General features: G+C 44.4%; 1 protein-coding gene across 7 annotated transcripts in view; it reads left to right on the top strand.

The window, feature by feature from the left end:
* Positions 1 to 13,069, top strand: part of CTIF (cap binding complex dependent translation initiation factor) — a 333,504-nt gene that overhangs the window by 277,789 nt on the left and 42,646 nt on the right. For all 7 annotated transcript variants that reach the window (XM_055232808.2, XM_063639943.1, XM_055232791.2 and 4 more), the window contains one exon: positions 8,030 to 8,185. In XM_055232808.2, coding sequence (XP_055088783.1) covers positions 8,030 to 8,185 — 156 coding nt within the window. The remainder of the gene's footprint in view (positions 1 to 8,029; positions 8,186 to 13,069) is intronic.

Genomic DNA, 13,069 nt, shown 5'->3' with positions numbered 1-13,069 from the left:
TTAATTAGTCACTAAACTCTCTTGTTAATGATACTCTTTATTAAAGGCTTCTCTCAGATTTTCCATATATTTAATCAAATCATTTTATCTATTCCATCCTAAGGGTCATAGGTGTTGCTGCTGTTTTTTAATCAAGGCTATTGAAGTAATACATTACATTTATAGATTTCCTGATACTAAGTCATCCATGCCTTCGTAGGATAAAAATCCACTTGGTTATAATGGATCTGTTTGTTAGTATTTCACTTGGGACTTTTATATCTATTCACATTAGCAAGATTAACTTGTAGACTTCCTTATTTGTAACTTACTATCATGAGATTTCGTTTATAGGGAACTGGTTGGAAAGCTTCTCCTTTTCTATGTTCTGAGTCAGTTTGCAAAGGAAACCAGTTACCTAATTTTTTGAAAGTTTGAATGAACTTACCTATAAAAATCATAAGTTTAGAGATTTCCTTATAAAAGTAATTCTTTCATAACCTTCATTTTAGCTTATGATTTTTTAGTTTATTCTGGCTCATTTCTTTTTTAGCAAATGTTGATTTTTTTTAAGAATCACCTATTTCATCATTTTTTCAAAATTATCAACATAGTTATAAATAGTTTTTATTATACTTTTTATCTACCTCATATCTGTTTTCATATCTAATTTTATTTCTGTTTCTTCTTTCTTGATTTTATATGTGATTTCCTTTCTGTATTTCCTAAGTAATTAATTTGGGGGTTTTATCTGTATTATGTCCTTATATTTCCTTAGCTATTGTTGGTTTTCTAATTGTTTTAGTTAGATGTTTAGATCAACATTGTCTGGTAGAAATATAATGTGATCTACATATGTAATTTTGAATTTAATAACATGTGTTACTTAACCCATTGTATTCAGAATTTCATAGGTAGGTAATATTTTTAAAATATGAGACATTTTACATTCTAGTTTTTATACTAAGCCTTTGAAAAGTAATATCTATTTTACACTTACAGCCCATATCAATCGGGATAGCCACACTTCAAGCACTCAATATATTGTCACATGTGGATAGTGGCTACCATATTGGATAACATTGGTTTAGATGATATATTTTCTTCCATTATTTAATGGCCAAAATAGTTAAGACTATAAATTGACCTTTCATTATAGTTTTGACCACATCCCACAAGTTTTTATAGTTATTTCCTAGATAATCTAATACAAGTATTGTATATTTGATTATGTCTTTGTTTCATTTTTCTTTAGAAGAATACCTTTTAAGTATTCAAGCAGTTGGCTATTTTTTAATTGTTGTTAATTCATAGTCTCAGTATGTAACCTGTACAATTTCTTTTTTTTTTTAACCTGTACAATTTCTATGTTTTGAAATTTATACTGAGATCACAGCTTACTATGAGGCTTGTTTCAATTTAATCTTATTAACTATATTATTTAAGTCACCTAAGTCATTTGTTTTTTATTCATTTAATTGGCCATAGAATGTTAGTGGTTTTATTTCCTGATATAATTCTTCCTTTCTGTTTTTTTTCCTGTGTTTCTTTTTTTTTTCTTATGTTTCAATAGCTTCAGGTATATTCAAATCTATACTATAAAGTTGATAACATTTTGTGTTATCTCTTTATTATGGATTGTATTTTTATATATAAAACCTTATAATTTTATTTAATAATTGTTATCTTAAAAATACTTCCCTTTTATACTACTTTATTTTCATTTGCTCACTCTTATTTTTACCCACCCATTTATTTTTTATATCCTGTTTTCGGTTCTGCTAGTGGTTACTAATGTTTACTTTTAGCATTTTAAAGGCATACTTTCATTTTTTTTCTCTGATTCCCAAGCTTAAGAAAGATGCAATAACCTGTGAATCCTTATGGCCTAAATTAGGAAATATTATGTGCTTCACAGACTTCTATCCCCTTCCCACCAGTATTTACCAATCTCTAGTAATTTAATCTTGAATTATTAAGTCACTACTGCAATAAAATTCTTATTTAAATTACATTTTAAAATTAAATATCTTTTCCAATATTTCTGGCTTTTCATTCCACTGTATAACCAAAATTATAATGACTTATTTCAACTTAACTTCATAAGTCTACCTGGTTGTAGTTTCAGTTTTCCCTTCTGTTTCTTCTATATCATGATTTCCTCAGAGTTAAATCATAAATTTTCTTGGCCATAACATGCATTCGGAAAGTTATTTTTATTTTTTATTATTTTTAATTGTAGCTTAAAAATAACATAAAATGTACTATTTCAATTATTTCTAAGTGTACAGTTCAATAGTGTATAGTCACACTCTTGTGTAACCAGTCTCCAAAACTTCTTTATCTTGCAAAACTGAAACTCTCTACCTATTAAACAACTCCCCATATCCGCCTCTCCCCAGCCCCTTGCAACCACCATTCTACTGTCGTTTCTGTGTATGGGTTTGGCTACTTTAGATACCTGCATAAGTGAAATCATGCAGTATTGTCTTTTTGTGACTGGCTTATTTCACTTTGCATAATGTGCTGAGAGTTCATTTACGTTTCAGCATATGTCAGAATTTCTTTCTGTTTTTAAGGCTGAATGATATTCCTCTGTATGTATATATCATGTATTGTTGATCCATTCATCTGTGGGTGGATGCCTGGGTTGCTCCCACCTCTTGTCAATAATGCTACATACTGACATCTTTTTGAAATCCTGATTTTAATTCCTTTGGATATGTACCCAGAAGTGGAATTGCTGGATCATATAGTAATTCTATTTTTAATTTTTTGAAGAATCACCATACTATTTTGTTTTTTGAGATGGAGTCTCACTCTGTCCCCCGGGCTGGGGTGCAGTGGCGTGATCTCAGCTCACTGCCACCTCCGCCTCCCGGGATCAAGCAATTCTCCTGCCTCAGCCTCCCGAGTAGCATGGATTACAGGCGCCCACCACCACACCTGGCTAATTTTTTATATGTTTAGTAGAGACAGGGTTTCGCCGTGTTGCTCGGACTGGTCTCGAACTCCTGACCTCAAGTGATCAACTTGCCTCAGCCTCCCAAAGTGCTGGGATTATAGGTGTGAGCCACCGCACCCGGCTGGCCATACTATTTTTCATAGCAACTGCGGCATTGAATTTTTTTAAAATAAGCATGTAGGAGTGATTTGTTTTAGAACTTGCTTATGTAAGATCTTTATCTTGCCTTCACTCATAGGCAGGTTTGTTCTTTTCCCTTCAAACTCGTGAAGACATTGCCTTCATGTCTCTGAATTTTTAACCTCAAATAAAGAAGTATAAGGCCAACCAGATTTTTGTTCCTTTGTAAGAAGACTGTGTCTTTTGTTCCTTCGTAGCTGTTTTTAAATTTTTCTTTTTCTGTGAAACTAAAAAAGAAAATCCAGCGGGGGCAGCATAGTGAGACCTTGTCTCTACAAAAAAAATTTAAAGTTAGCCAGGCATAGTGTTATATGCCTGTAGTCCCAGCTACTCAGGAAGCTGAGGTGGAAGGATCACTTGAGCCTAAGAGGTCAAGGCTGCAGTGAGCCTTAATCGCGCCACTGCACTGCAGCCTGGGCAACAAAGTGAGACCCTGTCTCACAAAAAAAAAAAAAAAAGAGAAGAAGAAAAAAGAAAATTCTTCCGCTAAGTAAAACTGGGGCAGGGCAAGGGACTTCCGGAACACTGTGAACACTTTTTACCCAAAGAGTCAACTCATTTTTTTTATTATTTATTTTCAGTGAGAAAGTTTATTTCTCTGCTCTCTTTGTTCTGTGTATTCTGGTATCCTTTTTGAAAACTTCTCTAATTCACAGATTAGATGTCCGCTCTCTATCTTCTCTATCGTTTTTGTTTCTAGTCTATTTATCTTTGTATTCAGCTTTCTGGTCTATTTATCTATTCTGCTCTCTAGGTGGTTTCCAAGTTTATCTTCTGCATTACTTTTTCTGCATTATCCATTCTATCCTTTACTGCCTCCAATTCATTTTGATTTTGCTGTTGGATTTCTAGTTTCCATTGGCTCTCTCCTAATCCCAGTTCCTGTCTCACACTTCATTTCAGCCTGAGAGTTGCTTAGCTAATCACAATCCCTTCCTTCGAATGCCTATTCACATGTCATAGAATCTATTTTGTCAGTCTCCTTACATACAAGCCCACATGTTTTGCACTTTTTTCATTTTATTTATATCTGGTTGATTGTCATTAACATGTTCAGAGTTACACATTTGCATTAAGTTTTCACGATACTGCTCCTTTATTCTGCCAGGCAGGATTTTTGTGTAGATGCCGTATTGCTCTGCGCCTCCCTCAATCCTGAAGGAGGTCACCCCTGTCTGGTCTTTTGTGTTTGCTTTGCGCATCAGCCTTGGACTAGCTCGGCGTCTGCTTAGGCAGAGTCTCCCTCTCAGACCTAAAGCTGGAGGGTGGCTTCATGAGCTCATCTCAAATCCAATTTCAAATATTTAGCAGGCATTCAATCTCCTGGTAACCTTTGCTAGCCCAAAACAGAATGCTCTCTTGATGCCATGGATGATCAGGAAGAAACTGAGTCAAGAGCTAGTTCTTTGATCAGATGCAATCTATTTTTTAAAACTTCAGTTCCTCGTACACACTGCCTCCAAGTTTTTTCCTGCCCCAGAGGGCTTTGCCTGAGAGCACCATCCCATAAAGGACACAGCATTTCACCCAGTCTCCTCCTGCCCCTGCACTCCCCTGAATCTCCAAGGCCTGGAATAAGGGCGGTGCGGATGGGAGCTGCCTTAATACACGGGCATAGGGCTTTGCTAGTACTGACAGATCCTGTCTACCAGCCAGAGACAGATAGAGGAAGGGGCTGAAGCCTCAAGCTACCCCCTGCCTTTGGTCTTCTGGGTCCCCTGGGCAACTAGAGTTTGTTGGTGATAGCACTTTGGTTAATGATGTCACCTCCTGAGTCTGGGAGGAGTCTGCTGGGGAACTGTTATCTTCCTTCTCAGTGTTGCTGTGGGACTTTGTTCTTTGATGTGTGTCTTCATGGGTATTTTTAGGGAATATAAGGAAATGACAAGCTGGGGGTTGATAGAGGGGCACCATTTTAACACCCGACTTAGCACTTGATAAAGGCCTAGAGTTGTGGTTCGCAGCCATGGTTGCACATTGGAATCAGCTGGGGAGCTGTCAGAAATTACCAGTGTCTCAGCCCCACCCTGACCAGTTACACAAGACTTTCCCGGGTGGAGTCCCAGCATCAGCAGCCTCAGAGTTCCTCCAGGTGACTCCAATGTACAACCAGGGCAAGAGCATTTAACCCAGAGCAGAGAAGGGGCTTAAGTTTTCATTCAAGTTCTAGTACTGTGTGGCCTTAGTCATGTCTTTTAACATCTTTGTGCCTCAGTTTTTCCCCATTTTAAAATGAGAATGGTAATGCCCACTCTTGCTCAGATCACATAAGAATATTGTGGGATAAACAAAGGTTCACGAGAATGAAACCACCAAAAGACGTATGACTTCAAGCCCAGTAGTGCAGAGCCCTTGGCAGGCCCTGGGATGGCAGGCAATGTAATTCATTCATTCACAAAGACCCTGAACAGCTGGGACCCCCTGTGAACACTGCTTGCTCCAGGCTCTGGACTAGGGAGAAGAGATAAAGGTGTCAAAAATGCTGGGCACCCACTACTTGCGGGGTCCCTGGAGTCTCTTGTGGTCCCTTTTCACCCTGGATGAAAGACAAACAGCAGAACTCTACAATCATCCCCAGGTGGACACTTCAGTGAGAAAGGAGTGGGGAGGCAGGAGGCCTGAGGGGTCAGTACGAGGTCCATGAGGTCTGCAGGCATGGCTGGACTTACAAGGGACAGTGTGGACAAATGGCTTTGTGGAAAGTACAGACTTGGAGAGTGACTAAGCGTGGGCTCTGATGCACTACTTTCCGATTTAAAAACACCATAAGAGCTGCTCTTGCCACAAAAACAAACAAAACAAAAATGGGTAACTGTGAGATGATGGATATGTTGTTTGCTTCACTATAGTAACCTTTTTACTGCCTATATGTATCCCATTGCATCATGTTGTATACCTTAAATATACACAAAAACATTTTTTGAAAAATAAAAAACACCATAAGGAGAAAAAATGTTTGGTCTCCAGAGCAGGCTGACGTCAGTTTGAATCCCGGCCCTGCCATTGGCTCATAGTCACGGGCAAGTTACACAACTTCTCTATCCTCAGATTCTCCATCTATAAAATGGGGCAGTAATAGGACCTGCCTTATAGGACCATCGTGATAACTATGTAAAATACCACAATTAATATACTTGGCTCAGTGTCTGGCTCACAAATAGCAGCTGCTGCTGTTACTGTTTTGCATATAAATATAGATATCAAAATAGTTATAGATACACACACAAGTGTATACTTTTTTGTAACTGATGAAACTCAGGTCATTATAAGCTATGGCCTAGGCTCATCCAAAGCTGGCACTGCAGGGCTTCTCAGCCAGCCCCTGACCTGCCACCTGAGGAGACCAAGGCCCACCCTCTAGATGGCACCTTCATCACTCGCAAGGGACAGATGTTAACCAAGTCATCTCTGAGGGCCTTCCATCTCTGGAGGTGCTGAGATTCTGGTGCCAAGGATGCTTGGCTGAAGTCAGCAGTGGTGTGGGGGACTGGGCTGTGGGAATGGTCTGAGTCACATTCTACAACCTGTCTTCCCATGTTCTATTTTGGTGGTGACACAGTCACCCAGACCAAGAATCTTGGCATCATCTTGGAGTCTCCCCTTTCCATCACCCCTTACAACCCACCACTTAGCAAGTACTATTGACCTTCACAATGTCTCTTGTGTCACTCCTGTATTGGTCAGCCATTGAGGCTGAACAAACAACCATAAAAATCTCAGTGGCACGCAGCAGTAAGTGTGCATTTAGATGATGTGTGTGCAGGTTGGTTGGGGGTCCCCTGACCTAGGCTAGACTTAGGCGAGGCCCTGTCGCATATGTTGCCCATCTTCTCCCTGGGACCATCAGGCCAGCCCAGAGAGAGTCTTCTTAGTATGACAGAAGAAACATGAAAGTCAACATAAATATTTAAGGCCTCACATCAGAATTGGCACACCATCACTCGTGCCTCATTTTATTTGCCAAAGCAAGACATATGGCCAAAACCAGAGACAAGAGGTAGGGGAAATATCTTTCTGAATATTATTTAAGCTAGCCCAGATTCTTATCTTTCAGCTCTCAGAGCATGGAGGTTTTAATTTCATCCTACCTGGATGCTTGCAGTGGCCTCCTTTGTGGTCTCCACACCTTAGCTGTATTAACCTTTCCGTTGAGCACTGATATGACTGTGGTATTTCATGGCCCCATCCACAAAACCTTCCCTAGCGACCATCCCATGGAACCCAGCTCCTTGGCTTTTTATACCTTCTTCTCTTGTATCACAGTGATGAGTGAATATGTCTTATCTTAGCTCCTAGTGCAGAGCCTGTCACACAATGGGGCAATAATATTTTTAAGGAGGATGAATGAATGAATTAATTAATTAATTAATGCCTAGGCCCCTCGAGGGAGGGGCTATAGCTGTGTAGCCCAGTGCTGGGGCGCTAGCCCACATGGCCCTCTGTTGCCATTGCTAATGATGTGTGGGTGGGCAGTGTTCTGGTCACCCCCAGCCCACCACGCAGAGGGCATGACTTCGGGGTTAGCAAAGGGAGATGGTTTAGCCACAGGGAGTTAAGTGGAAAAGTGCTGAGTCTGAGGAGGGTGTCACCTCACGTTCTACCTCATCCTCCCACATCAGCATTGCTGTCAGTGAAGTAGGGTGACCAGCAGGTCTGGGCAATGCCTAGAGGTAAGGAAGCGGTGTCCCCAACCTGGGGATACCTGAAGAAGAGGTGTTATGGCCACAGGTCAGGGCGGTCCTAGACATAGAGAGTGCAATCACGCACCCCCATCCTCATTTAAGACATGGGGTTTGCCTGCTGCCCAGGAACAGCCCCAAGACAACAGATGCTCTGCACAGCAGGGTGGCACCCAGGCCCCTCCCCAGCCCCGGGAGGCTGACACGGTCTCTCATGCCTCCACAGAAGGACTTCACGGTGCGCGAGGAGCTGCAGCAGCAGGACGTGGAGCGCTGGCTGGGCTTCATCACCTTCCTGTGTGAGGTCTTCGGCACCATGCGCAGCAGCACGGGCGAGCCCTTCCGCGTGCTCGTGTGCCCCATCTACACCTGCCTCAGGGAGGTAAGAGACCTGCCGCCTGTGCCCCCTGCACAGCCAGACAGCGCCAGGGCTGGAATGCATCTCAGATAACCAGGACAAAGCTGTGAGGGTAGGCTCACTTAGAAAGGGACCCATCCGGGCCAGGCACGGTGGCTCACACCTGTAATCCCGGCACTTTGGGAGGCCGAGGCAGGTGGATCACCTGAGGTCAGGAGATCGAGACCATTCTGGCTAACACGATGAAACCCCATCTCTACTAAAAATACAAAAATTAGCCGGGCGTGGTGGTGGGTGCCTATAATCCCAGCTACTCGGGAGGCTGAGGCAGGAGAATTGCTTGAATCTGGGAGGCGGAGGCTGCAGTGAGCCGAGATCACGCCACTACACTCCAGCCTGGGCAACAGAGCGAGACTCAGTCTCCAAAAAAAAAAAAAAAGAAAGGGGCCCATCCTTCAGCAAAGAGATGTGCAACAGCAGGCACTTCTGCTCCCCAAAGCCAGGTCTTTCTTTGTTGGGTTTATATAAAGGGAACCAGCACCCCCTTCCCCGGTGGGGTGTTGTGATCTGAGGCTTCAGTCCTTCCCAATCCGGAGCACTGGCTGCAGAGGGGAGGCCTATGGTAAGTGTTGTCTCAATGAGCGGTCTTGGAATTGGATTGGATTGGTTTGCCACTGGATTATTTATTCTATGAAAACATATTTTCTTCTAAATTTCGTCTGAAAAAGAAAGAAACAAGAATGACCAAGGAACTTTTGAGAAGCAGGAATTCAGCAGGTGCTTGTGCTGCCAGATATTGTAACTCACTTTCTACACCCCTCTGGCTGCTGTCAGGGGACAGAATTGAAAGGTGGCAAAAGTGGAAGCTGGAAGCTGAGTGGGGCTGCTTAGGCTGCCCAGCAAGAGGTTGGTGGCTTGGAAGACAGCCTCGGAGTAAGGGCGAAGAGCACGTTTAGGCTCTAGTTGTATTTCTGAGTTACAGCCAGCAGGACTCGGTAATGTGAGATGGAGGGAAGGGAGGAGGGGACATGGGCTCCCCGTTTACCAGCTTGGTGTTCCCATTTTCTGAGATGCAGGATACTGGATGAGAAATAGAATGGGGATGAAAAGCAAGAGTCAGTTATGTTTGAGTCGCCTGTTAGCTGTCCCTAGGGAACTGCCCGGAGGTTGGCCGGGTGGAAGGCTCTAGAGATCCTGAAGAGGTCACACGTGGAGGTAGGGGATGGAGGGTTCTGTGAAGTATCGATATGCACCTGGTGCTCAAAGCTGGGGACCGGATGGAACCACGCAGGAAGAGAGTATAGGTGGAGAGGGAAAGGAAAGGGGTGTGTAAGAAACCTCACAGCAGCCCTTTACTGTGACCTGGACACCTCCCCCGTGTTGTACCCTCCCACCACCGGCAGGCCTCTGCAGGGGCTACCAGGACACAAGGAGGAACAGCCTCCTGAGAATCAAAGGACCAGGACAGAAAAGTGTCCTGGGTTTGGCAACAAGCAGGTCACGGGCCCTGGGTGTCAGTGGAGGTGAGGACAGGAGTGTGGACAAGTCTTTTGAGAAGTTTTTCTGTGAATGGCAGCAGGGAAAGGGAGCTGTGGGGTCAAGGGGCATCTTTGTGTTTTTGAAAGAAAGACAATAATAGAACAATTTAAGAGAAGGGAGGGAGTGTATTTATAAGTGTTTTTGAAGCATCCGTTTATAGAATAATAGCATGCTCATTCCAGACTAGCACAGAGCACACAGTTCTCTCTCGGGTGTTTTGTAAACCCTTGAGCCTCTGCCACTCCATCTACCCAAACCACATTTCTTAACAAATGCACTTGAAATCAGATTTGTTTCGCAGATTCAGACAATGGCCTCTCCTGACTTTATTTCACTCTCAAAGTGCCTTGAGCTCAGAATGCAGCTCCGCGAGGGCTGGCAGCTCTGCTTTTTGCACCCTTTGGAATGGCTTGAAGGCAGCCTCATGGAGGCTAGGAGCGGGCCTGCATGGTCTCTTCGGTCTTCCCATCCTTGCCTGCATCGCCCTGTGCCCTGGACAACCCACCTTGAGACAGGGAGCAGCACTGTTCTAGGGCGGTGACCTGAATTGCCCCAACACGTTCCCTCTGCGTGATCTGGACACCTCCTGGTGCTGTCGTCACCTGCTCCTCTGAGAGGGAGGCAAGGCTGTAGCCGAGCGCTGGCCCTGGCTGCTGGGACACTTTTAACACCGCCTGAGGTAGTGCAAACGTTCCGGTGTGAGATCCAGAGGTGCCAGGAGATGTGTGCAGACAAGAACAAAGAGCCACACCTAACGCACACTTGTTGGATGCATTCAACTTTTCGGGCCAGTTTGACAGACACAAACCCATCCAATCCTCATGGTAAACTTGAAGAATAAATAAATCACCTATGGCCTTCTCCAATTTGTAAAAGAAGAGGGCAGAGCCCCATGTAGCAAGCTAGCTAGGGCCGGGATGCAGCAGGGTTCAGATCCTGGCTCTGTTGTTCGTCAACTGCACCACATTGGGGAGTATTTATCTGCTCTGAGCTTTGGCTTCCTCATCTGCAAATGGTGCTCATGCTGCTTTCTCTGCAAGGTGCAGGGAGGGTGGCGAGGCATGGAGAGACAGCTAAGTGCACTAGGGACAATGAGGCTGGAGGATGGAAGGAAGTGCCCGGGGCATGGCAGCTGGCAGAGAGCTAGTTGTCATCTAGGCTGATGGGGCCTAGGGGCTGAGCACATGCCTGATCTTAAAGGGCTACTTGGGCTGAGTGTCCTGCCCAGGGACACACAGCTGGTCCATGCCAGAGCTGGTCTGGAGCTCCTGAACTCCAGGTAGGGCTCTTTCCAGGAGAAATCTTGGCTTCCCTAAAACTGGGCCGTAAGAAAAGATGGGGACTTAAAGGGGTGCCCTATGGATCTTATCAATCCTTGTGAACAGCCTGTTGCCTTTTGCAGCTCCGTAGGGACCCCTGAATTCTTCAAGTCATTTGCTGCCTCATAACCAGGCTTGACCTACATCCCTAAAGCAGGTTGAGCCGGCTTATGGAAGTTTCCAGAGCCAAAGGCACTCACTGCTGCAGCCCCCTCCGTGCTGGAAAAGCTTAGGCTTTCCCCCTGGGGCCATGTAGATGTCTGACCCCAAATCCACAGCACCCACTTTGCCCTGAGATCCCCCCAACTCCCAGAACCACCCCCAGGCCCACATTTCCAGCTGCCCACTACACCTGTCCCAGGTCATACCACAGGCCCCTCCAACAGGATTTGGCCAGAACTGCACCCCAAGACCTCCTGCTCAGTGCAGCTCTCATGCAGGCCCCCACCCGTGCTGCCTGCCTCGCTGCAGCCAGGCAGCAGCCCCAGAACCCACGCCATGGCCTTTCCTCAGTCCAGTCACTCACTCCATCCCCTGCATCGGCACCCCCAGGGCTCTCCTGCAGTGCTTTCCTTGCTGTTTCTGAGTAAAACACAAACCCACAGGCCATCTCTGAGTGAAGGGTCTTGCTGAGGGTGGGGACAAACCTAAGGGAGAGATGCAAAGTCCTCACCATCCAGCCCATCTGGGGGTCCTTGTGCTCACAGAGGCCCCCTTCATTCTGAGGTCCAAGCTCACTCGGTCCCCACGCTCCTTTAGATCAAGCATGTGCTTAGTCCCCAGGCGCCTCAGCCTGGAGGACACTCAGCTCTCTGGGAGTCCCTGGGGACATCCTTTCACACCCTGACCTCATCAAATTAACCATTCTTTAAGTTACTCAAGCTTGAAACTTTGGAGTCATCTCTGCCTCTCTGTCTTCCTGTCCCTGACACTTCTTCCCAGGCCCAGCTTAAAGTCACCTTTTCTGTGTAGCGCCCCCGTCACCACACCAACAGCTTCCTCCTGAGGGACCTGGAAGTGCCCTCCGTCCTTACTGCTCCATCCTTACCCCAGCCTCTTCATGTTGCCTCGTAGTAGTGTTCAGTGACGGTAACAGCACATCTCACTGCATGGATGCCTCCATCTAAATCGAGTGCCTTGTGTGTTCTTTTCTCTTTTAACTCAGACAGCACTGTGAAGATTATCATCCCCATTTTTCAGAGGAGAGCAGAGAGGTCAGGCAACTTGCTCAGGGCCACACAGCCACCAAGTGGTAGAATCAATCCTGGAATCCAGGTCTGACCACCCCATTTCACTGCCTTGCAGGCAGAGCAGGGGCTACTCTGTTTGTTTTCTTGATGCATAACTCAGCACCTATATGGTAGGATCCCAGTAGATCTTGGTGGAATTGATTCCATTTTTGCCCCATCTAACATGCCCATCAGAGATCCTTCTTCCAGAGATGAGGAAGAAGAATTTTCAATGTGTGCTTTTCTTGTTTAAGAACAAATAGTTTCTGCCAAGGTGGTTTTCAAAGTGATTAAAGAAGATTATTGGTCATCTGTAGCTGCAGGAGTCTCCTTGCTCTGCTATTTACAACTCATATTTGCTTAGCAAGCTCTTTTTTATTGTTTAAATATTTTTAAATTTCTATTTTTAGTTTTACTGTGGTAAGGATACTGAACATGGATCTACCCTTTTCACAGGTTTCTAAGGGTACAATACGGTATTGTATCCATAGCCATAATGTTGTGCAGATCTCTAGAACATATGCGTCTTGCATAACTGAAACTTTCACCCATTGATTGGTGATTCCCTATCTGCACCTCCCCCTAGCCTCTGGCAACCACTATTCGTTGCTTCTTTGAATTTGACTATTTTAGATACCTCATGTAAATGGAATTATGCAGTATTTGTTCTTCTGTGACTGGCTTATTTCATTTAGTAATGTCATCAGAGCTCATCCATGTTGTTGTATATTGCAGTTTCCTTCTTTGTAAAGGCTGAATAGTATTCCATTGTATGTATATACCACTTTAAAATTTTTTTCTTCATGGTTAATATTTGTACA

This window comes from Symphalangus syndactylus, chromosome 1 (genome assembly GCF_028878055.3).
Source record: "Symphalangus syndactylus isolate Jambi chromosome 1, NHGRI_mSymSyn1-v2.1_pri, whole genome shotgun sequence".
Lineage (NCBI taxonomy): Eukaryota > Metazoa > Chordata > Mammalia > Primates > Hylobatidae > Symphalangus > Symphalangus syndactylus.
Note: the sequence above shows the minus strand (reverse complement) of the source record. Positions and strands in the feature narration are given on the sequence as shown.